The 27,984-nt window shown below is 41.1% G+C and overlaps 2 protein-coding genes across 6 annotated transcripts in view; one reads left to right on the top strand and one right to left on the bottom strand.

The window, feature by feature from the left end:
* Window positions 1-798, bottom strand: part of uba3 (ubiquitin-like modifier activating enzyme 3) — a 36,335-nt gene extending 35,537 nt beyond the window's left edge. Inside the window, exons 1-2 of one of the 5 annotated variants that reach the window (XM_052019018.1) lie at window positions 701-735; window positions 550-588 (exon numbers count right to left, since the gene is read on the bottom strand). In XM_052019018.1, coding sequence (XP_051874978.1) covers window positions 550-588; window positions 701-720 — 59 coding nt within the window. In that variant the 5' untranslated portion in view covers window positions 721-735. The other 4 variants (XM_052019019.1, XM_052019020.1, XM_052019022.1 and 1 more) reach the window with 4 other exon arrangements.
* Window positions 799-15,741: 14,943 nt separating this feature from the next.
* LOC127572121 (PRA1 family protein 3-like) lies at window positions 15,742-27,805 on the top strand. Its single transcript, XM_052019023.1, has 3 exons — window positions 15,742-16,095; window positions 25,480-25,697; window positions 26,561-27,805. Exons 1-3 carry the CDS (start codon window positions 15,920-15,922, stop codon window positions 26,734-26,736), a joined length of 570 nt encoding a protein of 189 aa, XP_051874983.1. The 5' UTR covers window positions 15,742-15,919; the 3' UTR covers window positions 26,737-27,805.
* The last annotated feature ends 179 nt before the right edge of the window (window positions 27,806-27,984 follow it).

The raw sequence follows: 27,984 nt of genomic DNA on the forward strand, positions 1-27,984 counted from the left end.
TTTTTTTTCTTCTGGGTGAGAATTACACTTGATACACATTAGAAAAGAAATTAAATGGGCATTTCAAGCAAAACACAAAATTGATTTTGAAACAAAATTAAATACAATCATAAATTTAAAGCCACGACAATTCACCTTGCTGCGCAATCCTAGAAGTACAGATTTGCTCCGGTTAAATGTACACAATAACTGCTCTTGCAGAAATGGTACAAAATAAGTGGGGAGTTTATGTTGACAATTTGTTTCGTGCCAATAAATGCCAGGGTGATTTAATAACTCCAACGTTTTACCTTTTAATTGGCAAAAAAATAAATAGATCTTGCATGGAAGTGCATTTAGTTCCTCATTTTAAAATATATTTCTATTCCTCCAAGCAGTTATCCCCCGAGTTTGGGACGAATAAGGATGCAGGATGCGGCCGGCCGGCTGGGGTTGATCCCGCTGCTCGGAGCTGCAGCTCACAGCGAGTTCCCGGCCCGACCTGGCCCGGCCCGCAGCCTCACCTCACACATGCAGAAACCAGGGCTGCTACATTCATTCAACACTAACTTGTCAGTGTGCTCTTCTACTTTCCTTCTTTTCTTCTCCCTAAAGAAAGAGAGAATAAAAGAAGGTTCAGACGTGCTCACCCAAGAGAAGAATGGGCAGAAGTCAACGTGAAAGAAGCCTGAGCGGCCGCAGCTCACGCAAAGATACTCACGGCTCCGCTACATCCGCCATATTTTCCCTTCCCCCTCCCACAATCCACCGGGTGAGAAGGTCGAATGCCTCCCACTTTCAGCCAATCAGGTCCTCCCACAGTGCCGCGCGGCCCTCCCCGGTGTGCGGGGGGGGGGGGGGTTGCTGGTGGCTGATGGCGGGGAGACCCGGTTGTCAGGGACAAGAAGTATCAGAACCGGTGCCTCTTGTTGGGCAGTGGGCTCCAGACCGCCACCAGTCTTTGCGCCAAAGAACTCCGTCCCTGCTCTTCTTGTTTGTGACCACTGCTGAGGGAAAAAGCCCTTCTGATCATTTAATGTAGGTCCCTCATAGTTTGTACACATCCTGATAAAATTACCCCCTCAGCCTCCTCTGGTTCAATGAAAATAATCCCAACTCCGTTAATATTTCTTTAATTACTCCATCCCTATCAAAATCCTCATTAAGCAACACGCAAGATGCTGGAGGAACTCAGCTGGCCGGACAGCATCTATTGAAGGGAAATGGACGGTTGATGTTGATATCCTCATTAAACCCGTCTGATCCCTCTGGAATGCTATCATATCCTTCCTATATTGTAGTGACCAGAGCTGCCAATTAGTATCTATTCCGTCTACCTACCCACCTTCACCATCATGCAACTGCACTCTATTTTGTGGAAGTGTATGCAGTTCCCACACTGGTCTCATTAGCCACCTCAGAACCCACAAAAGTAGAGTGGAAGTAAGTCATCCTCAATCCAGAGGGACGGCTTGAAAAGACTCTATATCAAGCTCTGTTATGGCAGGAGATTGCCAGATAGACAGAGGAAAAGTTTCAAGGGCGTTCTCAAAACCCCTTGAAAAGGTGAAAAAGCCCCATGGCTCTCAGAAATTCCTGACCCTGATTGCTCAAAGTGGAGGAGCATTTGGGTTGGTATTAAGAATCTCATGTCCATGGTGTGTAAGCACACAGAAACCCAACATAAACGGTGGAATGAGCAAACTACTCATCCATCTCTCCCATTAAGCATGCACTGCTCAACCTGTGGTCCCATTTTGGCATAACTAAAAGGATTAGATGACTATAATGGATACATTCATGAAACATAGAAAATAAGAGCGGGGATGGGCTATTCAGCCCTTAAACGTGCTTCAGCATTTGATAAGGTCATACCTGATCCTCTATCTTAATACCATACACCCGCTCTCTTCCCATACCCCTGATGCTTTTTGGTTTGAAACCTATGTACCTCCTCCTTTAAAAGACCACATGGTGGTGCAGCAGTTAGTGCTATTATGCCATGCCTCCAGGGACCTGAGTTTGATCCTGACCTTAGTTAGGTACTCTTTGTTTGGAATTTGGACGTTCGCTCTGTGACTACGTGAATTCCTCCGTGTAATCTGGTTTCCTCCTACATTCCAAGGTTATGCTGGTAGGTTAATTGATTACTGTAAATTAACCTGAATGTATGTTAATGGTAAAATAAATTAAAGGAAACTTAATGGGCCTATGTGGCAGAGAATAAGTTGCATGGGAGGGAAATAAGGTAGGGGGAGTGGGACTAATAGAATCACTTCTCTGGTAGCTAGCATGAACCAAATAGGCTGAATGGCCTTATTCCATGACATCATAAGTGTAAGATAAATATTTTCAGTGATCTTGTCTCCATTGTTAGTTAGTTAACTAGTTTATTGTTAAATACACCAGGGTGCAATGAAATTCCTTGCTGACGTGAAGCTCATGGAGTAAACAGTATACATGGTAATAATAAATACAGCGGTGAGTGCAAAGCAACAGAATGAAGCAAAGATAGTCGTGCAATCTGAAGTAGTGCAAAAAGGAATGCAAATGTGATAATAATGGAATAGTCGAGAGAGGTGGAATTAAGAGTCTGAGAATGTGGCAGCACCACCGGGAAGGGGATGTGATAGAGCTGATTGGTTCAGAAGTTTGATAGCAGTGGGGAAGAAGCTGTTCTTGAGTCTGGTCATCCAGGCTTTCAATCTCCTGTATCTTCTCCCACAAGGTAGAAGAGAAAAGTGAATGGCCATGGTGGCAGGCATCCTTGACAATACTATTAGCCTTTCTGAAGCAACACACTGTGAAGATGGACTGAATGGGAGCCTGTTATGGACTGAGCAGTGTTTACCACCCTCTGCAGGTTCCAGCAGAATAGTTGCCATTCCAGGCTGAGCTGCAACCCATCAGGATATTTTCTATAATACATCTGTAGAAGTTTGAGAGACTCCTCTCTCCATTTTAGTGCAAAGTGATCAAAGTGGTCATTAGGGTCGTGCTGTTTGGTTCAAGAACTGAATGGTTGAAGCGAAGTAGCTGTTCTTGAACCTGGTGGTGTGGGACATCAGGCTTTTGTACCTCCTGCCCAATGGTAGCTGCGTGAAGATGGTGCCCAGATGGTGGTGATCTTTGATGATGGATGTTACCTTCTCGAGGCAGGGCCTCCTCTTGATACTACCAGTGGTGGGGAGGGATGTGCCCATGATGTATTGGGCAGAGTCCACTACACTCTGCAGCTTCTCACGTTCCTGTGTATTCGAATTGCCGTACCAGACCATGATGCAAGCAGTCAGGATACTTTCAACAGTACATCTGTAGAAGTTTGTTAGAGTGTTCAGTGACAAGTTGAACCTCCTTAACCTCCTAAGAAAATAAAGATGCTTGCACACCTTCCTTGTGATTGCATCTATGTGCTGGGCCCTGGACAGGTCATCCGATAACTCCAATGTCTGATGAACCTTTGCTGTGCTTCCTCTATGACAAGTATATCCTTTGTTAGTTAAAGAGACTAAAACTGTACACAGTACTCCTGGTGTGGTTCTCATCAAGGCCCAGTATAATTGTAGCAGGACATCTGTGTGTTCCTGCACTCAAAACCTCCTGCAATGAAGGCCAACATACCCCTTGCCTCACCCACATGTTTGCTTTCAGTGACTGGTGTCCAAGAACAACCAGGTCCCTTTGTACATCAATATTTCCCAATCCATCACCATTCAAATAATACTCTGCCTTTCTCTTTTTCCTATAGAAGTGGATAACTGAACATTTATCTATCTTATACTACATCTGCCATGTATTTGCCTATTCACTGAACTTGTCTAAATTGGCTTGAAGCTTTTTGCATCCTCCTCACAACTCACAGTCCCACACAGCTTTGTTTTATCAGAAAGCTTACAGAATTTTCATTCAGTACCCTCGTTGAAATTATTGATATACGTTATGAGTGGTTGGGGCCAAAGTACCGATCCCTGAGGTATTCCATTGGTCACCAACTGCCACCCCAAGAAAGTCCCATGTATTCCTACTTCCTACTATTTTGTACAGGTCCAGCATGTTTTTCCTATTGAGACACACCAGAGTGCAGATGCTGGAATCCGGAGCAAAAAGTAAACTGTTGGAAGAACTCAGCAGATCAAGCAGCATCTGTGGAGGCAAAAGGGATGGTCAACATTTCGGGTCAAAACCCTGCATCAGGACTGAGAGCGTAGAGTGAAGATGGCCAGTATATAGAAGTGAGAGGGAAGGATGAGACAGAAGCTGGAAGTTGATTGGTGGAACGACACAAGAGCGAATGCTGGAACCTGGAGCAAAAAATAAATGACACAAGGGACTGCAGATACTGTCTCACCCCTCCCTTTCACTTCTACATATTGTGTTTCTTTTTCACATTTTCTATTTCTCAGCCGATAAAGGAAAGTTTCCTACACTTTAGAACATAGAACACTAGAGCACAGTACAGGCCCTTCAGCCCACAATGTTGTGCCGACATTTTATTCTGCTCTAAGATCTATCTAACCCTTCACTTTCTAAACACCTTATCTGCCTGCCTTGTTATCTTCAGAGATCTATGGACATGCTGGCCCCTCTGTTTCTCCACACTTCTCAGAGTTCTACTAATTATTTTGTATTCTATTTTCTTGGTCTTTCTGAGATGCATCACCTCACACTTCTCTGTGCAGAGCTCCAATTGTCATATTTTTGCCCCCTCGGGCCAGCCTATTTATATCTTATTGCATCCTGCCGATCGTTAGTCCAGATCTCTGAATGGAAAGAAAGTCATCCAACATTTTAACTGATGAAAGGAAATTGGTAAAGTTAGTCAGTCAGTTGTGCTTAGCCAATAACTGCAATGCTAGAGGTCCATGTTGCAGGAGTTTTTTTTGTCTGCTGATACAGCTACAACTCCCTAATTTTAGGATATCTAACAATAATGAGAATTAGTGTTTTCCTTGACAATGGTTTCTGGTGACTTTAGATTGATTAGTCTGTAGTTACCAGATTTAGCCCTGTCTCCTTTTTGGAATATATCTCTGACTTTTGCTTCACCATTCCAGCTCCAGTGAGTGGTTCTTATAAGTCGAGCAGTTGGTTTATTGAGCAATTTGTTTGTGGCACAACGTGAGTCATCTGTTCTCTCACTTGGTATTCCTGAAGCCATGATTCATGATGTGGTTTAGGAGCCTATAAAATGAACAGCCTCCCTGGAATTTTTGGATTAAAGTGAAGCAGCTGTGAAGGACAGTTTCTATTTTTAAGCAAACATAAGTTTTGATGATTCAAAGACATAAAATAGCCAGGCGGCATCTACTGCTCAGCTGATCCAATTGCACATAAATTGACATATGTTAAAGCACAAAAAGAAAACAAAAACTACAAAGTAACTACATCCAGCTGATCTGGAGAAATACGTTATTTCTGCACTTTTTATTTCAAAATATGTTTTTGTAGCGGCCCGGACCCGCAGAACTCGAACTGCCATCGGCGGGTGCATGCGCGGGAGCGCGACGTAGACTAACCACGGGGCGGGCCTTCCGGCGGGGACCTCATGTCACGTCTGCCGGAGAGGCTCTCAGGTACTTTTGCAAGCGCGCGCGCTTTGTTCCAGTCAGTAAAGTGTGCTCCAGTCCAGCCTCCACGTCTCTGTGTTTTTTCTTTTCTGCCACGCGCTGCATTCGGCTACACTTTATCCATAAAAAGTTCAAACATATGTAATACAGAACATCCAAGTTAACATTTTCATAACAAACCACATTATTCCCATTACTTAACATTAATACATCATCAGTTATCATTCATATACAGGCTTTTTTGACATTATGTAATTTTATTTGCCAATTCTAACAAAGAAGTCAATACCAACAAGAGAAATGAATGTCCACATATACTGGGCAAGGTAACTTCCACACTAATGTCCAGATGCCAAGAAATCAAATCAGTATCCCTCAGAATTCCCCACCTCTGGAGGTGAAACTGTCTATCCACAAATGACAACCTTCACTTCATGGCCTCACTCTTCCTACAGTTAACTCTGGCCCCCGAGGCCTGCTCAAACTGGTCACAGATGTTAATCAATTGGCGGACCAACCGCGGATCCAAGCAGAAGAGAGCGATGTTGTAGGGAGGATTTGATCTGAGTGCCCCAACTGCCTGGATTCATCACCCCTCTTATCCTCATATCCTTCCTGATGAATCCAGCAAAGCGTTCTATGCAAACAAGATGGGAGAATGGGCAACCTTGCCTGACTCCAGGCTTGATTGAGAAGCTGTCTGTTTCCCACCGTTTGATTACATTACTGATGTCTGTGTAGAGCATTGGGATCCAATTCACTTTTCCCTCCCCAAAGCCTGTTTTGGAGAACACATCCATCATATACTTGTGCGACATCCTGTCAAAGGCCTTCTGCTGGTCCAGGCTGACCAGCAAGTGTCCACACCCCCTGTCCTGCACATAGAAGATGGAATTCCTGAACAGTGCAAGATTGTCAGAGATTTTCCTGCTGGGTACAGCACAGGTTTGGTCCAGATGGATCCCCTGTCCCAGAACAGATGTAATCTGATTTACAATGACCCTGAACAGGATCTTGAAATCCACATTCAATAGTCCAATTCCTGATGTCCATCCTCTCTCCCTTCTGCTTGTAGATGAGGTGTAACGATGCCCTTCCTGGATTCTGACATGCTGCTAGCTAGAAGCATGGCATTGTACACTTCGAGCAGTTGTGGGCCCATCCAGTCCCACGGAGTCGAGTACCATTCAGCCATTGCTTCTGAGAGTTTCATTCAGCTCAAGGGCATGGATGGAGCCTGTCAACTCATCCAGAGACAGTGGCTGGACCAGACTCTCCCACTCACTGTCATCTAAGTTAGAAGACGAGAAGTTTTGGGAAACTGTGATGTCTGTAGCCTTTTTGCCATACAGACCAGCAAAAGAAGAATTTGCAGATCCTCAATATGTCCGACTGTGACGATTTTACTGAGCTGTCCTCTTCCTTAAGAATGTGGGTCACAGGGAAGCTTCGCTGTGAACTTTTGGACGAAGAAGAATGAGCATGTCTTATCCTGCTCCACAGAGCAGACCCTGGATTAGAAGATGATCTTGTAGGATTCTGAGGCAAGGAGCGAGGCTTGCCGGCTCTTCACCTTAGGAGTTCCTCCCTCATATCTACCCCCCGACGACTGCAGAAGAAAAGACTCTGCAAGTTTGTCTGGAGATGAAGCAATTCCCTTTGTCTCTGTCTGGCTTTTTGAACACCTTTAAAGATGAAGGACTGCTTGATGTCCTCCTAGGTTGCTTCCCACCTGTGCACCAGGGAGTCAAAGAGGGGCTTCATGCTTCTCCAGCCTGTGCAGCCCCTCTTTAGTTCCTTGATGTTTTCTGGGGTTAGCAGCTTGACATTCAACTTCCATGTCCTCCTGCCTGCCTTCTGGTCTTCCTGTAAGTGGATCTGACCATGACTACCTTGACCACAAAGAGGAGGTCTATCCAGGACCATGCTGAGCTGTCTGGCCTCCACCAGGTGAATTGCTGCTGTGCTCCCTTTGCTGAAGACATACAAGACTGTGAAGTAAAAAAGACTCTGCAAAACAAGACATGAGGGAAAAAAACCACAATCAGAGACAAGTCTTGCACTACCATGGACTTCTCTCTGATTATGTATTTTTGTACTCTAATGTCTTGTTTTGCACAGTTTTTTCTTCACTGCCTTGTATAACTTATGTATAATTTATGTATAGTGTATGTTCTGTGTGTTGTCTGAACCTCTGTGCCTGTGATGCTGCTTCAGGGAAGTTTTTAATTGTACCTGTACCTCACCATACTTGTGCATATGACAATAAACTCGACTTGACTTGAAGATATCGCACAACTCTGCATCTTTTTCTGTTTCCATTAGGAGTCTGGAGCTGCTGTCCAGTTTGCTGTTGGCACTGCCAGATCGGCCAGCCACTTCGATGATGCAGTTGAAATTACTGGCCAGAATGACCAGCTGGGATGTCACCAGCAGCGGTGGGAGGTGTTAAAGGACAGCCAGCTGCTGGTTCTGAAGGGGCAAGGCATACGCATTGATTAGCCTGAGTGGAGTATTTCTGTACATTATCTCTGCTACAGGAAGATGGCTACCAACCACCTTTTTGACGTAAGTGATTGAGAAGTTGCCTCCCTGCAGCAGGATACTCAGGCCAGAAGCGTGACAATCATTGTCCACTGATTATATCGACAACCCGTGGGACCATCATCGCAACCACTTCTGATGGTTGTGGAAGTGTGGTAGGCCATGCTCTTGCAGAAGCGTCATGACAGCTTTGACCTTGGCGAAGTACTCCAATGAGGCAATACATCACACAGTGCTTTTCACGCTGCATGCATTATTGATGCGGTTTTCACATCCATAGTTTATATTTTTTAAAGCTCAAGGTCCATTGTCATAGTTAATTACCTTGGGCCTGCAGGCCCACAGTTTTCACAAACTGCTGTGCTGTTTCTAGGCTTAGGTCCTGTCATGGATTTCCCCCAGGAGTGGGTTTCCCTGTGGTGAAGCTGGCAGTGTTACTGAGGGAAGATCAGCCTGCTTTCCCATTATTTTCGTCTCCAGCTGTGTATGGTCAGAGTTTGCACTCTTGGTCTCCCAGTGCTGGGATGTGTCAGATCCAGTACTACTCCCGATCTCATGGAGCTGGGTTGTGATGGGCACTGCACTGCTCCTGGTTTCCTGGAGCTGGGATGCAATGGGCTGGTTGCTTCTCTCACAACTTCCTGGATAAGGGAATTGCTCCTCCTTTGTGTCCCTTCCATTTTGTTGCTTCCTCTGCCTGCATTGTTGAACCACCATTGAGGCTTCATCCTCGGAAGAGGAGAGGTTGCTGACGTTCTTCTAGGATATCAGTCTTTTCTTCCCACTTCCATTATTCTCGGAGGCCCTTACCTCTTGATTGGTGCCTTCTGCACTTTTCTCCTCTCCAGCACCTGCCATTGGCTTCTTGTTCCTCTGCAGCCCCCTTTTCCATTGACCGTGAATTCTAGCATATCTTCAGTCAAGAAAAGCAGTAAATTGTGAATTATAAACAGTCCCTTAATACGCATGAGGCTGTACTCAACCACAACGGGAAAGTGGTCTGGCTAATCTGATCAGATATTTTATGTTAACCATGAAAAAACAATTAAGCACAGGAAAACCACAGATTGGGTCCCAAGTGCAGTACATCTGTATGTAAAAGTCTAATCTAGAAAGAACCAACCTTGTATACATGTGTTTCTGTAACTGGAGAACAGAAAGGATCGATGCAATTGATTTAATGATTACTTGGTGATCTACCAGTCCCTCCAATAATGCATGTGAAAGGAAACACTTTGGTTCCAAACACCAAAAGTAGAAGAACTAAGAAAGAGGGGCCAGAGCATTCATGGTATTAGATGAAGAAGTTCATTAAATTTGACAGCAGCTGAGCTCTTCTGCCCAACATTGAAATGATAACATGGCCACTGTGACGTTGCTAATTAATACTTAATCAATTTGATTGTGATCTCAGTTTTATTTCAAGAAATCGGATTAGTAGTCACAATGAATCTGTTTTGCTGCTTTAGAGGGGAAAAAATTTACACCACACGAAGACAGAGGGAAAGTAGAGGAGACTATTAGACTCTGGAGGCATCCAAGAAGTTGACCTAACGGATGCTAGGCAGAAGCTGAGCAATAAACAGAAGTTAGTAGAGTGCTGGTGTTTAAGCCAGAAGCTGTTGAATCAACGCTTTTGTATACAGGACCTATAAGAAAATGTCCTCTCTTATTCACTTTGGGAATGCGCCTGAATGTTTGAGGAGGTAATAACATGCATCTTGAAGGTAATGTGAAAACAGAAAATCCCTTTGCCTAGCCTGCATTCAGACACCTCAGAGCTTCCAACAATATATACTTCATTCTTAATATATATTGTAAATACAATCAAGAGATTTCTTTTTCTACGTTAATCGTACCATCAATTCAATACATTTTCTTACAATCTATCAATGCTACTCATAACGTTTCCTTCTTTAACAATTGATAAATTGGTTTATTATTATCACATGTACTAAGGTACAGTGAAAAACTTTGTTTTGCATGCCATCCATACAGATCATTTCATTACAACAGTGTATTGAGGTAGTACAAGGGAAAACAATAACAGAATGCAGAATAAAGTGTTACAGTTACAGAGAAAGTACAGTGCTGGCAGACAATAAGGTGCAAGGCCATAACAAGGTAGATTGTGAGGTCAAGGGTCCATCTTATCATACTAGGGGTTGGTTCAATAGTCTTTTAACAGCGGGATAGAAGCTGTCCTTGGACCTGGTGGTACATGCTTTCAGGCTTTTGTATCTTCTGCCCGATGGGAGGGGGGAGAAGATAGAATGTTCGGGGTAAGTGGGGTCTTTGATTATGTTGGCTGCTTTACCGAGGCAGCGAGAAGTATAGACAGAGTCCATGGAGAGGAGGCTGGTTTCCGTGATGTGCTGGGCTGTGTCCACAACTCATGGCAGTTTCTTGCAGTCACAGGCAGAGCAGTGATGCATCCAGATAGGATGCTTTCTGTGGTGAGGGTCAAAGGGGACATGCCAAATTTGTACAGCCTCCTGAGGAAGTAGAGGTGCTGGTGAGCTTTCTTGGCTGTGGCACCTACGTGATTTGACCAGGATGGGCTGTTGGTGATGTTCACTCCCAGGAACTTGAAGCTCTCAACCCTCTCGACCTCAGCACCGTTGATGTAAACAGGTGAGTGTGCACTGCCCCCCCCTTACGGAAGTCAATGACCAGTTCATTTTTGCTGACTGAAGGAAAGGTTGTTGACATGACACCATGCCACTAGGTTCTCCATCTTCCTTCTGTACTCTCAGCATTATTTGAGATTCAGCCCACTATGGTAGTGTCATCTGCAAACTTGTAGATGGAGATAGAGCAGCATCTGGCCATGCAGGCGTGAGTGTATAGGGAGTAGAGTAGTGGGCTGAGGATGCAGCCTTGTGGGGAACCAGTGTTGAGGATAATTGTGGCGGAAGTGTTGCTGCCTATCCTTACTGATTGTGGACCGTTGGTCGGGAAGTCAAGGATCCAGTTGCAAAGGGAGGTACTGAGTTTGGAGATGAGTTTGCTTGGAATTATAGTATTGAAGGCGGAGTTGATGTCAATAAACAATAGTCTAACGTAGGTGTCTTTACTGTCCAGATGTTCCAGAGATGGGTGTAGGGCCAGGGAGATGGTGTCTGCTGTGGACCATATAAAAAAGTATTTAGTTAAATCTAAATCTTTCTAATATACCCTTAGGTCATAAAATTTGCTGCCCTTTTCCACTTTGGGGAACAAGCAAGCAACCTGACTGCTAATATTACTTTGTAGTACTGCTAATACTACTACAGTACTACAAAAGCACCCATGAAATATTTGAGAGGCTGTTACACCAGGCCCAACCCCTCAGTGTCCAGTGGTGGCAGTATCCTAGACTGTGGTCCTTCCCTACAGAGTCTTTGCAGTGTCTGCACCAAGCTTCTGTGTATCCTTCGGCATGCGTTCCTGCTCTTTGGAATGTACTAGTCAGCAGTATTTCCATGCTGACATCTCATAACACTGGAAGACCAACAGTTTCAATCTAATTAAAAGGAGTATTAACAGTCAGGTTGCTTGCTTGTTCCCCAAACTGGAAAAAGGCAGCTAATTTTATTACCTAAGGGTATATCAAAGAGATTTAGAGTTAATTGAATACTTTTTTTAACAGTTATAATAGAAACATAGAAAAACTACAGCACAATTCAGGCCCTTCGGCCCACAAAGCTGTGCCGAACATGTCCCTACCCTAGCAATTACTAGGCTTACCCATAGCCCTCTATTTTTCTCAGCTCCATGTACCTATCCGACAGTCTCTTAAAAAAATGTTGAGAAAATGGTGGCCAATTTATGCACAGCCAAGTTTCATAAACAGCACTGTGATAATGACGAGATAATGTTTTTAGATGTCATCTGAGCAATTACATATTACCCAGAATACTGTGGCAAACAGCCAATCTCTTGTCAGGAAAAAGACCATTAGGATCTATTACCTTCATTTGAGAAGGCAGACAGGACCTTGGTTTAACATTTCACCCATAAGTTAGCACCCCTAACAAAGCAGCCAGCTCTTGATACTTCATGGAAGTGCCAGACTGTATCTTGCACTTAAACCTGGAGTCTCCTGACACAGAGACAAGACTGCAAGGACTCAGATGCAAATTCTGAAGAGAGCAAAACAGATTTGGGATGGAATAAATGCCATATAGTACACCAATTTATAAAAAACCATTTCTGTAAACTCTATTCTTACAGGCTGTGATTCATCACATCTGAACTCTTGACATATCAAAAACTAGAAAATGTCCATCTTTTTTGTCGTCCAATTCAAGGGACAATAGTATTTACATCAATGAGGTGTTTTGTTTTTGGCAAATGTACAGAATATTTGAATATATTTCAATGTGCACCATTAAAGCCAGGTTAATCTTGGCTAACTTTACTGTAGTAATGAGCTGTTTCAGAAAATAATCATAATATATAATTTTACAGCAACAATGTTTAAATACAATATATTTAAAATAAAACTGAGAGAAAGGTACATAAAAACACAACATAAATTCTGTTGTATGTCTTACAAAATAAAACTCAACAACTGAATAAAAATAATGGCTTAGATATTCTGGTCTGTAGCAAAGACGTGATGCTCACTGCTGAACATGAAAACCTGCCCACAAATATTAAGGGGGTCTACTGGCATGGATTACCATTTTGCTGATGGGTTTTGCAGTCAGGCACCATCTGTTGGGAATCTTTACCTTCCAGCAACAGTGATGTCATCAAGCTATTTCAGCAGCCAACCAGTTTGAAGAATTCTCACACATGACAAATAGATCTTTTAAACAGAAAGGAAAATAAAGATTGGCAGATAGACATGGATTTATAATTGAATCTGGAATGTCAAACAAACTTAAAATCCAAATGTTATTATTCTTAAAACAATGGAATTTTCAAATGTTTTGAGCAATGGTAATCCACACATATAAACTTAGTTTCTTTTTCCAAAAGTACAATATATTCCTAGAAGTTTTCAAATATTTAAATTAATACATTCATGTGTTACTATTCACAATACAAGTCATAGCATTTAATTTGCTTACATGATTATAAAAGAGACAAAAGTGCATCTCTTGCAGAATTGATGAACTTCCGTCAGCAGGTGATACGGTGTGTGCCCTTAGGAGCCATCCGTAGAGCACAGACTCTTTGTTATGCAGGTGTACAGATGAAGCTCTTCAAAAGCCGCTGTGTCTCTTTCTTGACAAATTAACATTCTAGGAGTGCTCATCCTCACTCCAGCTGTTGCACCAGCAGCATCATTGAGGCTGGGCCTCTGGCTATGTTAGAAGGATCTAACAAGGGTAGGCCTTATCACCATCAGCCAAGCAACAGCTTGGTGCTTCTCTTAAAATTTTAGTGATGAGGCATTCTGCCAAACATAGTCTGCTCAGGGATTCATCTGACAGGATCCAAAATTTTGTTTTCCTGCAGGGCCTCGAGAACATTTCAGGCTGATCATTGCCTGATTGACGTGGTCAAAGGCATTGTTCTGCACAAGTCTTTCAACAAAGGACAGGTGCTCCAGCACAGTCTGACTGAATGGAAAGTTCTGCCAAACATGGCCAAACCCATCCTTTGCAACACTGGGGATAAATAAAACCTCAGCGCATGGTTACACTCAGTGTTTGCCTACCCAGGATCTATGCACACATTGATGCAAAGTCAGCCAACAGGATGGGGGCCACGTTTATGTCTTTGCACTGTACTGCTGCCGCAAAATGACACATTTCATGTCATATAAGGCAGTAATAATAAATCTGATTCTGATTGAGTAGGTGTAGCGGTTAGCATAATGCTATTACAGCACCAGTGACCCAGATTCAATTCTGGCCACTGTTTGTAAGGAGTCTGTATGTTCTCCCCATGTCTGTGTGGGTTTCCTCGGGTGCTCCAGTTTCCTCCCACATTCCAAAGACGTACGGGTTAGGAAGTCGTGGGCATGCTATGTTGGCGCCAGAAGCATGGCGACACTTGCAGGCTGCCCCCAGAACACTCTACGCAAAAAAGATACATTTCACTGTGTGTTACGATGTACATGTGACTACTAAAGATATCTTTTCTTCTTCCCTCAGTCTCTGGTGAATTGTACATTATGTCTCTGTAGACGACTACTTTTGAACTCCAAGTGAAATGGAAAACAATTTGGGTGACTGTCAAGAGCAAACGTGTGGACCACACACAACACTGAACGCACCTTGCACCTGAACCAGGTTCTTCCCTGCACTTGAGAAGGAATTCTACTCCCACATTCTACTCCCACAAAAGTAAGCCAGCATGGGCCAGTAAGGTGTAGTGATAAGAAAGTGGCTTTCTAATATAACTGTCCAGTAAAAAAATTAAGTTACAGATTGTCCCCAGGTTACAGCAGGGTTCTATTTCTTTCAGCTGTTCATAACCTGAGCAGGTCAAGTAGAATCTCTTGTTCATTTTGCTTACTTGCTATTTGAGCAGACAAAGAGAGGGTACATATTTCTCCAACCTGTGTAATCCCTTTTAAGTCCCTCAGTGTTTTCTGGGGACAGCAACTTTGATGTTCAGCTTCTATGTCCCTCTGCCAGCCTCCTAACTTTTCAATGATTTTTGGAGAGAGAATGGTGCATAATAATAAAAAATAAGTTCATATCGAATCATCAGTTGCATCTGTGAAGACAGCAGCAGCATACCCAGTAGAAAAGTGCAGGGTGCAGAGAAGATTACCAGGATGTTGCCTGGATTGAAGAGTATGTCTTATTGGATAGGTTGAGCGAGCTAGGGCTTTTCTCTTTGGAGGGAAGGATGAGAGGTGACTTTATAGAGGTGTACAAGATGATAAGAGGCATAGATCAAGTGGACAGTCAGAGACTTTTTCCCAGCGCGACAATGGCTAACAGGAGGGGACATAATTTTAAGGTGATTGGAGGAAGGTATAAGGGAGATGTCAAGGGTAAGTTTTTTACACAGAGAGTGGTGGGTGCTTGGAATGCACTGCCTGCAGAGGTTGTGGGGGCAGATACATTAGGGACATTTAAGAGGCTCTTAGATAGACACATGAATGATAGAAAAATAGGGGGCTATGTGGGAGGGAAGGGTTAGATAGATCTTAGAGCAGGATAAAATGTCGGCACAACATTGTGGGCTGAAGGGCCTGTACTGTGCTGCACTGTTCTATGTTCTAAAAGTGGTTTACCACTGATATCGTGGATTATCCACTGATAGTATGGATTTCTGTACTCACGAGTGCACTCCAGACATTGCTGCTGCTTTTAATGAAAGGTGGCAGTTTTGTTATCAATACAACCACTAATTCTAATCGTTAATGTCTGATTACTTATGGCCATGTTTAACTAGTGGAAATGATAGAAGGGAAAGAGAATCATATATAAACAATTTTCCTTTTGTGATTGTAGTTAAAGTTGTATTGCATCTCATTCCGTCTCCCTGGACTTAACCGTAGAGAATTATATTGTACTGATGGTGGATATCACTTGACTTTGGATGTGCACTGTATTTTATAAATGATATTAATTTTATGTTTCTTTATTTGAAATGTCTTAATTATTTCTCTCTTAAGCGGCGGTCTTTTGTCAGTCGGTCAGTCTAGTTTATCTTTGTGGCTTATTTTAGAAAAGGCAAAAGATTAGATCAGATTTAAGCGGCCCTGCACGTTTTGCCGGAACAGCCGTAACTCTGCGCATCAGATGGAGACGACACACTGAAGCTTCCGCGTGATCAACGAGTAAAGCGGCGATAGCGCACGCTTTCAGTGACGCCCTTTCAAGAGCTGCTCTGAGGATTTGCCACTCCTCTCCTCAGCGCAGTAGCTGCTTAACATGGAAGTGAAGTTCGCTCCCTTAAGACCTTGGGACGATTTTATGTTTGGCTCCACGCGTTTCGCCCAGCCAGATTTTCGAGATTTAGCTAAATGGAACAATCGAGTGGTCAGCAACTTGCTGTTCTATCAGAGCAACTACTTCGTCGTGGCTGTCTGCCTCTTCCTACTTATCGGGTAAAGGAACTTGCTATCTGGGCCTGCAGCCTTTTGTTTATCAGATATGCAAGGACTGTATATTCGTTTGCTTAAATGTAGCTCGAGAGAGGGCCCTTCGTGAGATATTGTGCCACTTCTTGTTGCAATAGCCTATATAATATGACTATTTTGTAATGCTTGTACCAGCAAATTCCAGTTGGGTGTAAAGAACCCTGCGACACGGGAGGTATCGTGTTGTATCCATTCATAGCATTGTCATGTTTATTCGCTATACAGCCCAATGTCTCCTGAGAGAGAGCACTGGTTTTAATACAAATCCGGAACCTATTGCTGCAGTTCGGTCCCTAACAATGACTGGATTCCACTGTTGGAATCTTCTATTCGAGTGAACGCCGTAATTTATTTATCTTGCAGCGTCGAAGGCTGTAGATCATAGATTGAGAGCCTGGTGTCCAAATACGTTGAAGGGTAACAATTGCACATTTGTTTCGATTCCTTTTTGAGTTCTGGTTTATTATATTGGACAACCCCCAAGATCAATGACTGCATCTGGAAAATATTGCCTGGAAATCTTACTGGATAAGATTCATCCCATTTACCACGTGTTCTTCACAAATAATTTATAACTTGGTGCATTAACTCCCAGAACTACTTGTAAATTTAATTTTAGGATTGAAGTGAAATGTGTAGGATAGTTTTCCTTTTAGTTTCAAAATATTTTAAAGGCCATATTTTAGCCCCCTCGTAACACTGACAAACCTTAAGTCAATTTTTGAGATTGAAACACTGTTAAAATTTGAACAATAGAATGCATATTTTTAGATATCCAGAATCTGCAGTTTTTTGGCTTTCTACAAGCCAGGATTTTACCAGATTGAATTCTCAGAGTACAGCACCTAATTTCCAGGGCTGCATTGTACTCCTACGGCCTCAAAGTTTTGGTCAAATGACACAATAAATATTATTTGTTTACCTTTTTCTGTCATCATAACAGCATCCATTGGTTTATATTGCAAGTTACTGTTGTAACTGATTATGCAAAATTCTTCTAAAAGCTTTCCAGCACAAGTAACGATTTAATATAACTGGGTATTTGATCACTTATTATTGGTTTAAGTGGCACAGCCTGGGAGGTTAATTCTATCTAAATTACTGCATTGACTTGTATCTGATTTCTTTGCTATACTGCACGATTATTGATCTTTAGATCCATCCTATGTATGTCAGATAAAACCATCACTATTTGGAAATTTTTCCTTCTCTTTTGGACAGAAGAGGGGAGAAATTTTAAACATAAGGAGTGTTTCACAGCTGAGCAATATCTGTTCCCACCTGATGATGATGTGGACATTCACAGCAGGATTTGCAGATGGCAAATCAGGATTGTTATTCTTGTTGCTTTAACTGTCAGTAATCAAGGCCAATTAGACCAATTGTTCCATTGTTATTGCTGCCCTATCTGAGGTCAGCAAATTCAATGTACTAGAGAAGTAAAGGACTGCAGATGCTGGAATCTAGATGAAAAACACAATGATGCCGGAGGAACTCAGCAGGCCAGGCAGCATCCATAGAGAAAAGCAGGCGGTCGGTGTTTCGGGTCAGGACCCTTCTTCAGGACTTTCTCCAGCACCTTATTTGTTGAGTTCCTCCAGCATCTTGTTTATTGGCCTTTCCTGCCAAGTTACTCCAGAATCATCTTTGTTGCTCTAGATTCTGTACTCTCACTCTAGAGTGAAAGTGGGAATGAGAATGACCACCATCAGGAGGACCAAGATTCTCTCTTCCAGACTGAAGAAGGGACTTGTCACCCAATCTACACTTCTCTTTTCCAGTGCAGAGGAGATGCTGTTGTGAGCACTGAATACAGTTTGCTAAATTGGAAGAAATGGTTGTGAATTGTTTCTTCCCCAGGAAGGGCTATTTGCTGCCTGGGATGGTGGGAAGGGAAGAGGTTTAAATGGCATCTTCTGTGGTTGCAAGGAAGAGGAGTGGGAGTTGTGGAATTGTGTATTTTTTGGAATGTCTGCACTGGCACTTCATTGAAAGTGCGATTAAATTATGCAGGATCTGTTGAATGAGGAGGGTGGAAGGTGAGGATGTGCAAATCTTGTCCTTGCTCAGAATGGGAGGAGAGAGTTTGAGTGAGAGTGCAGGAAATGGAACAGATGTGGTTGAGGGCTGCCAACTGTGGTGGTGGGCATGCACTTTCTTAACTAGAGAAAGACATGTCGAAGCAGCAGTATAGGAAATATCATCAAAACAGATATGATGTAGCCTGAGAAACTGGGAGAAGGGTGGCACGACGTGGTGGGCCGAAGGGCTTGATTTGTTCTATGGAATTGCAGGAAGTAAGTGGGAAGAGGTATTGTCAAGATAGCTGTGAGATTTTGGGCTTGTAAAGGAATTAGACACCAACCCATACTGTAAGATGGTGATGTGGAAGTCAAAACAAAAAGGAATAGATGGTCCATGTGAGAGCATGGTGAAAATATGAAGGGAATTGAAGAAACTATCCTGACTTGTGATCCATTTTTATCCAAAAGCAGAAGTTACCATTAAAGGCAATACTTTGGTCGTCCTCAATTTCAGGTATCTTTATTAGTCACATTGAAACACACAGTGAAATGCATCTTTTTTTTCCCATAGAGGCATTGCTTTGGTCATCCTCCTAAATGGTATGGCCCATTGAATTTCCAGTTGCATTCACTTGAACGTAAAAACCCTGGCTACTCAATCTCGATCTGCAGATACTGTTTGCCCAGCACATTGAAGAGGCATTAAGTAAATACTTCTAATCTTGATGCCCAGAATCATTCGTTTTACCTGTGATTGCAACTGGCTCTCTCCAATATGCTGGGCAAACAGTACCTGCAGGATGACTTTTACAGATTGAGTAGTCAGGGTTTTACTTTAAACTTCTAGTGCTATTGGTGAGCACTGTTACAACAGTATATTTTACTTTCTATGGCATTAAGCACGTTTAAGTGTGGAAAAAAGTTATTCAAATGTGAGAAAGTATTAAAGTAAATTTAACTCGAGACTGGTAGATGCATTGTGGCGTGATGCTTCTCTTGAGATTCTTTGGAAAGCAGATTGGAGAAAGAAATTATGACACAGCAGGATGCTGTAAGAAGCCAGCTGATTAGGAGCCAGTTATTGCTGCATTTGCTGTTTGGTGCAGTATAATAGGGTATTTAATTGCAGAACTCAGCATGGGTTTCTGAATAGTGGTTGTGCTTAGCCAAGCTTAACACAATCTCTGAATGTGGAAATTGGTTTTTAAAAAAAATATTAGTTAGATTTTCTATGTAAGCATTTGATAAGATAGCACATGAAACATTTTGACCAAGATATTGATGCCTGCCATCGGGTGACTATTACTGAATAGACCCATGCTTTGGAGGGATTGTGAAAGATGAAAGTAAAAAGAATGGCTTCATTGGATGAGAAGGGGAGGGGGTTGCCCTTTCCCATATTTGGGTGATTTGAGTATGCGTATTTTTCTCTTGATTTAACATATGGCAGAGACCTCCAGCAATCAGCAACAATGTTATTAAATTGACTGTGCTGCCAATAATTCTCTTGTGCTGTAAAACAAGGGAAAGAATGGGTACAATTTTAATCTATTTTTGACTTTTACTGTGTGAATAAAATTAAGGTTAAAAGTTGAATTATTAAAGCCTTAAAACAAAATGCTAATTTCCGTTATAACTTGAAATTCATCAGAGGGATCTCGTGACAATTTTGTCACCACTAAAGCTGCAGAATTTAGATCATTGTGTAGCAGAAAAGGGGTGGGAGAGTCATCTATTTTCTACATGCATCAAATTTGCTGGTTTGCCAAGGGAAAATGCATCCATTTAGTTGGTGTCAAATTGCATCCATTATCCTCCGGATTTCATTAGAACACACCTCATTTTTAAATGGCTAACAGTCAGCAAGGACAATTGGGACTCAGGGCCACACTTAATTTCCACAATACAACAGTGAAATGAACTGAAACTCATTCATGTAAAACATATTGCAGGGCCTGCAATCAAGAAAATTATCAATTTTTAATGAGACATGCCATGAAAAATCTTAAACTAAATCAATACCAGAATGACTTTCCTGTTACTTTCTCCCAACCTGTCTCTATGACTCAATGAAAGAGGAAACCTTTTGCTTTGCTTACTGGGCCAATGATTTTTTAAAATTTGGAATCAACTGCACTAACTGCCTATATCTCTTGCAAGGATTATCGAAAATAGACAGCAGCTTTTGTATTTATCCCATTACCCTGCATGGTAGGCTGCTGGGGGGGGGGGGGGGGGGGGGGAAGTACCTACTCTTGGCTTCGAGTCACCCATAACAAAACACGATGTCTGGTGCTACACACTTGTACAACAGTACAATCAAGGCTGCTGTCTATGGGTTCATTATGTATGGAAGCTGGAACCTTTTTGGAGTAGTTTTTTTTTGCTTCTGGCCCCATACCCATCACTTGCAGGCAAAGTGAACTCTGTCAGATTGTAGATAGGGGTACAAATTTCATCTTGGGTTACATTGGACAGGCCACCATAATCTGTTCCACTGACAGAAGTAAAACTGAATATTAAATGAGGTATATAATAAAACCAAATAACAAAAGGTTTCATGTACCCAGGATGCATTTTAGTCTAACCTCTCCCTGTGATTATTATTGCAAAATATCTTAGAACTATCTGTACACATCAACATGCTCCTTCCTTGGTATTTGTAAATCTGTAGTTTGATTTGGTTATCTCTTTGAATTTTGTAGACAATGTACCATGCCAATAAGATTTTTTTTAATAAAGCCCATGCAGTAAGTTCATAAATGGAAACTGATATTCTGACTACACTGCAGTTTCTGGACTGGAAACTTGGGAGTTGAGATTTTAAGAATGTATATTGTTATTAATAATAGCTGATGGAAGGACTGTGGGGAAACTGGGCACACATGCACTCATAGTTTCCAATGAGTTGGCAGCAGAAAATGGACGATGAGTTCAGAGCCGTGGAATGACAGGTGCTGGCTGAATTTAGGCAAATGAGTATTGAGTATGCTCCAAATGCAAACAGCATGTAAGTATTTTCAGTAGAATACTTTGTTTCCTAACACTATCTTATTATGCTGTGTTCAAAGGCTACACATTTTGTTTCTTTTCATTGTTTTTGATCTTCGCAACATAATGCCTTTGAAGGAAAAGTGGAAAAATAGTGACTGGACTTCTCTCCACATTTGTGCTCAAGTAAGAGTGTTATCTCAGTGCAAGCTGAATGTGATATAAAAGATTATGGTGTAGTGAGTGTGACTTGCCTGTAGTACGAGATGTCCAATATTTTAATCCCCTCAAACTCTGCCTATATCAATGAACCACTTTCAAAAATTCTATTTACTCTTGGGTAGTGGGGGAAAGGATAGCAGAAAATTATTCTGACGTTGGTTTACTTTGTCTTTAACGTTTTTTTGGCATCAGTATGTCATTTTAAAAAGAAATTCTTGATTGCAAATCCCTTGACATGCCTTGAAGGCATAATAGTTTGACTTCATTTTTAAGTTTGAAACAGTGAAGAAGAAACTTTGGGGGTGGGGTAGAATTCAGTGTTTTCCAGAACCCTGATTTATTACTCATTTAGAGGTTAGCTGTATTCTAACAAAATCAGGAGGATATTTGGATTATTTTTTTCCCTTTTAACTTGGTTGCAGTCAATGAAGAAAACGCTTGGCAAGTTTTGGCTTACCCAGAACAGTCATCCTTCAGTCAATAAGAGAAGGAGCGGAAAAAGACTGCAGATGCTGGCTATCTGAGATAAAAACAGAAAATGATGGAAACACTCAGCAGATCAGGCAGTACTCTCTCTGCGGAAAGAGAAACAGTTAATTTTAGGTTGAAGATCTTTCCTCCAAACTGGGAAAGAGAAAACGTATCTCTGGATAGCAGGGAAAGTGGGGAACAAAGGGAATTTCTGTGAGGTGAAATACCTCATTAAATGAGGAGTAAAGGTCCTTTTTTTGATGTAATGTTGTTAAATCTATGTAATGTATAGTCTAACTTACTATGGCATGTCCAGCAGGCCAATATACAAATGAAAGAGGGGGGTGGTGTGTAAAATGACCAGTCCCAATACAAAGAAAAAAAACAAGTTATACAAAGCTGATGAATTCATTAGAGTCCTGCAGGCTGCAACATGCCCAGATGAGAGATGAGTTCTTCAAGTTTGCATTTTATTTTGTACCTTGAACATCAAAGTGGAAGATGTGATTTGTTTTTCTGTGCAATTGGTATAATCTCCACCTGGTCTATATCCTCCTGAATCCTGTGACAACTTCCCTCACCATCCACAACTCCACCAATTTATGTCATCTAAAAACGTGCTAATCAGCCTACCTATATTTTCATTCAAATCATTTGAGGTCGTAGCACTGATCCTTGTGGAACACAACTAGTGACAGGCCTCCAGTCAGATAAACACCTCTCCATCACTACCCTCTGTCTTTAATGGCCAAGTCATTTAAAATCCAATCTACCAAGTCACCATGGATTCCATTTGTCTTAATCTTCTTGGTCCACCTACCATGAGGGGCCTTGTCGAAAACTTTACTGAAGTCCATGTTTACAACATATGCTGCCTTACACATCTTCATCTCCTCCCTCAAAAAAAAAACTCCCAAGTTCATAAGACATGACCTCCCCTGCACAATGCCATACTGACTATAATGAAAGAAAGAGAAATGGGATTGCAACTCTAACATTTTTATTTGCATAATCTCTTGGGTTACAGAAAACTTCCATGGCATTTCATGGGGTGATTTGGATGCTCTTTCAAAGAGATGTCTCTTAAGGTGCCTGTTAAAAGAATGGACAACATTGATAGATGAGGGTGGGAAGTGCAGGATCCAGGGAGAAATTTTTTTTTTCTCTCTCCTCAACTTGCATCTCCAGACCAATCAACAGCCACCGGCAAGGTTTCACCAACATTGCCTAGCTGGTACCATACCTTTTGTGTCATTCTGTTACTAATTTCCTGTCAAAGATGAACATTGTGCATCTGCATTTTGGTACTTAATTGCCATTTGTGAATTGGTTAAACTACTTGCATCTACATAAATTTTTTTAAACCATTTATTGACTTGTATAATATCTACCATGTATGCACACTTTAAAAAAAATCAATTAACTATTTGGATTTCACATTTCCTGCCTTTAAGTGAACTTGTTTCATTCTCTTTGCTCTTTTTGAGTGAGTGATTTAAATGTTAATTTTAAAATGGGGCAGGTGAGACATTTCCTCATGGTTAGGGGAGAGGGAGGAAGGGAATATGATCCAGCTGGTGTGCACTGACTAACTGAAGCTTGGGAGTAAATTAGCCAAATCCTGTATTAGCCTGGGTATTTGCGTGCAAGGGAAGCGAAAGGAAGGCACGGTAGTGTCGCGGTTAGCGTAAAGCTATTACAGCACCGGCGACCTGGGTTCAATTCTGGCCGCTGTCTGAAAGGAGTTTGTACGTTATCTCTGTGTTTGCATGGGTTTCTTTCGGGTGCTCTAGTTTCCTCCCACATTCCAAAGATGTACAGGTTAGGAAGTTGTGGGCATGCTATGTTGGTGCCAGAAGTGTAGCAACACTTGCAGGCTGCCTCCAGAATATTCTATGCAAAAGATGCATTTCACTATGTTTTGATGTACTTGTGACTAATAAAGATATCTTAAAATAAGCATATAAAAAAAAACAGCCCTCCCAAACTTCACCTAAAATTTTGATTCTGTGAAAATTAATAGACCTCCCCTTTCCCAGTAACTTCTGGGAATTTCTGTGTGAGTAGTGGCAGTGAGTAGCCATTTATGAATTAATGTAGGGGGAAACTAAAGGGTTGGGTGTGGAGGTTGGATTGAGAGAAAATTATTGTTGGTACACAGCCTTGTTGGAAGCAAGTTTTGTGTTCTAATGACTCATTCCATAGTAATCTAGTAAGCCACGTGGCTGAATGTGCAACGTTTGACAACAAAATAGTAGATTTGAATAACTCCTGTGGCTGATGTTTTTTCTTTCTCAAGTGACTCCTCTCCATGTTACTGTTAGATAGAGCACTCAGGAGAAGAACGTTCCACTGGTTATTCCACGAAATGTTTTGTAGCTGCGTGTGTCATGTGGTGTAATGAAATCTGGTACTGAAACTTTTAATGTTATTACACAGCACCTTTTTAATGCAGTTTTTAAAAAGTTCTGAAGTTCTTATCAAACAAAATATGGACATTAAGACTGATAACCGAAAGCTTAGTTTTCAGGACCTGGAGCAGTGGAGAGGCAGGATTCCTGAGTTTAGATGTGAATGCCAATAGTGAAATGATCAACACTGAGAATACTCAACGTAGAATTAGAGTAGTATGATTATCTTGGAGCCTGTGACGTTGGTGAAGACTGGAGATGGGAAAGAACAGGCCATCAGGGTATTTTAAAACAAAGATGGAGAATTTAAAACAATTGATTTGCTTCTCTGAGGGAAAAATCTACATCAGGGAGCACTGTGGTGATCAATGAACATGTGAGTTAGATGGGTAGTGTAATTTTGAATGATCTCAACTTCATGGAGGATAGAAAAGGGGATGAGGAAAACTGGAGTATTAGAATTATCAAGTCTAGATGAATAATCATGTGGCCTAGAATTTCAGCAGTGGGTGAACTCTGGTTTGGTGTGGGTTTATTGTCACATGTACTGAGGTAATGAGAAGCTTTTATTTGCATGCCACCTAGACAGATCAAGCCATACATAAAGGGTGGAGTCAGGTGAGATCATCGGAGGTAGAAATAGATGCCTCAGTGATGATCTGGAAATATGACTGAAATATGGTTAAATATGATAACAAGGTTTGGAACCATCTGGTTCAGTCCCCAACAATTCTCAATGGGAGTAATGAGATTGGGACTCAACAAAATATTTTTCATTGGGTGAAAAATATCCAACAAACTGTCTCGAGTAAGGCAGTGGAGAGCTAGAGGGTGGTTTCATGGATGCTTTGAATGATGTCATTGTGGGGCAACATTTAGATTGGAGCAGAGACAAGATAAATCTTTGGGGAAACATTTTGAATTCTGTGGCTACAACTGAATGAATCAAAATGAGGATGGGTGACAATGGCCCAGCCTATAAAATGATGGGGGAGAGGTGTTGATGATGGTCTGGTCACCCATGTCAAAGGCAGCATGCTGGTTGAGAGGAGTAGGGAATGGGTTGAAATTTTACTTGCATATATGAATCTCCAAGCCAGTTGACCTCTTGTAAAAAGAGAACGGTTCAAACAGCTAGTGCTGCTTTCTCTTCAGTTTTTCTGAGCAGTATACAAGATTTCCAGAGCTATCTAAAATAAGCTGTCGAATGATACTTTTCTTTTTATTGGCAGGTTTATGAGTCCATTGGAAATTCTCCTCGGAGGAGCAGTGGTAGCAGTGATTTTCATGGGCTCTGTGTGGGCCTCTGAAAATAAGGCAGCAATTGGTAATTTCAAGCGCCAGCACCCAACTTTCTTTGTTTTGGCCATTCTAATGATGAGCTACTTTTTCATTTCCATAATCGGGGGTGTGATGGTTTTCTTGCTTGGAATCACATTACCATTACTTTGTAAGTATTGCATATTCATTAATATTTTAAGCATTTGTAACACATTTAATCATTAAGTAAAAAGAACCTGTGCATGATTATTGGTAAATGCTGTACCTACATTGAACCAGTAAAATTATACCCTCTTTAGTTAACTAATTTTGAGCTCTGTTGATCCTGTATATTAATCCATGTGGGAAGTGCATTTTGCTGATAATACCTGTAGAAAAGTTGGATTTTGTTTTCTCTTCCTCTTTCTACCACAAATGCTCATTGAATTCTAAACTGGGTAAGTTTTTTGGCTGAACAGAGCTGAGATTTCATTTATTTGTGTAGTAACTTTATTGTGTCCTTGTGCATCCCAAAGTGTCCTGCAATAAATAAAGTGCAATGACTGTTTTGAAGTAAGAACTCAGATCATTACCTTAGTATAGTGACACTATGACACCTTGCAATACAATGGATTTTTTTTTCTTGTTCTGTGTTCTTTCTTGTATAATTTATGTTGAATTTGTTTTTTTGTAAATGTTGTGTCTCATACTATGTGCCTGTGGTGCTGCAGCAAGCAAGTTTTTGTTGCACCTGTGCATACATGCACATATGAAAATGAACTCTGCTTTGACTATGAAGGTTCATGCAAGTTTCTTCAGAAAATCAGATCTAGAAACATGAAGGTTGTGTTTTTGTATGACGCCAAAGAGATTTGCAGGCCATTGTGCTTGTGTCCTGCAGAAGTGCACAAAACCTTTGCTTGTGTGTTTTCTTTTGTTGCCAGAAGTCCAAATTGGAGGAAATGGTGAACTAATTCCAATCTATAAATCATGCTTTTGTACGATGTTCAAATAAGCCAAAAACTAACTAAACTTGTGCTCTTTTTTTTCCAGTAATATTTGTACATTCTTCTCTACGGCTTCGGAACCTTCAAAATAAGCTTGAGAATAAGATGGAAGAGATTGGACTTAAGAAAACCCCCATGGGGATCTTACTGAATGCACTTGGTCAGGAACAGGAGCACATCTCTAAAATTGCTGATATTTTGGCGGCACAAAGCAAAAACTAACAAGGTTCTGATTAACTTAGCACCTTTTAGTTTGTTGTGCAGTATTCCTGGAATAAGATTTTTGAAGAGCCTTAACAAGCTGGTATTGATGTTCATTTTCAAGTATTCCAAGCTTTAATAAGCTGATATTAATGCTACATTTTCAATTATTCCAAAGTACAACTGGAAATGTTTTTTTGCAAAGTAATATGTATTGTGGAAAATTAACTGCTTGATACAGTGACAATATGCAGTTTTGTCTTTGTGTACCTTAGAATTTTTCTTGTCTAAATCCCAAATGACATGGTAATGTAACAATTTAACTGGATGATGATGTGTAAACTTGCACTTTCTGTTATAGTACTTGTATTTATTTAATTGGTTAAAGTCTGATATAGGATTGAAGGACATTATCCAAAAGATATTTTGATTCGCATGGGTAAAAGAATCTGAATATAGATTTGATAGTGCAGGGTTGTGTGGAAGCACTATGTTGACATCTTTACTATTTAAAGTGAGTTTTCAATCCCAGTTTCAAATGTATCAAGTTGCATATCCTTCTTGTTTGGTGTGATCTTGTTTGTAAATGTATATAAAATACCTTTGTATTAGTTTGATATTTGGGGAAATAGAACGCTCAATTTATCTTTGTAAGTCCACTTAATATGGTGTGCAAATTTGGTGATGGAAATTAGTACTGTATAAAATTGAGCTTGAGTAAAACATGAAAACAATTATCATAAATTAACTGTCATTGTAAAATTGAGCACATATATAAGCAACACAACTGAAGTCATGCCTTCAGAATGTGAAGCACATGTCATCACCATTGTTCTCCCTTGGCATTCAAATCAATTTTTACAAAACCTAATGGTCATAAAATGAGTTTTAAAAACTCATCCTTGAGGATTTTGACTTTTTTATTTTGACTAAACTGTAATTGTAATGCTTCAGCTGTTTTAAAACAGCTGTTAAATTGGAGTATGAGCTCATGACAAAGAATTTAGTGTATAAACTACAACTGATGTGTATCTATTTTCAGGTCCAAAGATATGCAATATCTCGCATGCAATAAAAGCTACTCAAATTACTGTCGTGTTCTATTTGAACTGTTTTAAAACCTTTATGAAACTGGTTTTATTGGCACTGTCTGGAGGTATCCTAGTTAAATAGACTAGCTCATTCATGAAATCTCTCCACTTCAAACCAACTTATTCTTGTTTTGCAATGCAAGAATAGGGCAGCTACTTGCATTTCTTACAGTTCTTC

The sequence above is a fragment of the Pristis pectinata genome, chromosome 6 (genome assembly GCF_009764475.1).
Source record: "Pristis pectinata isolate sPriPec2 chromosome 6, sPriPec2.1.pri, whole genome shotgun sequence".
In the NCBI taxonomy this organism is placed as follows: Eukaryota; Metazoa; Chordata; class Chondrichthyes; order Rhinopristiformes; family Pristidae; genus Pristis; species Pristis pectinata.

Bases quoted from the DNA above. Each gene is read 5' to 3' on its own strand.
- LOC127572121 (XM_052019023.1), top strand. From the start codon at position 15,920: ATGGAAGTGAAGTTCGCTCCCTTAAGACCTTGGGACGATTTTATGTTT. The intron at 16,096-25,479 runs GTAAAGGAACTT...TTTTATTGGCAG, and splicing joins TGCCTCTTCCTACTTATCGG to GTTTATGAGTCCATTGGAAA. The intron at 25,698-26,560 runs GTAAGTATTGCA...TTTTTTTTCCAG, and splicing joins AATCACATTACCATTACTTT to TAATATTTGTACATTCTTCT.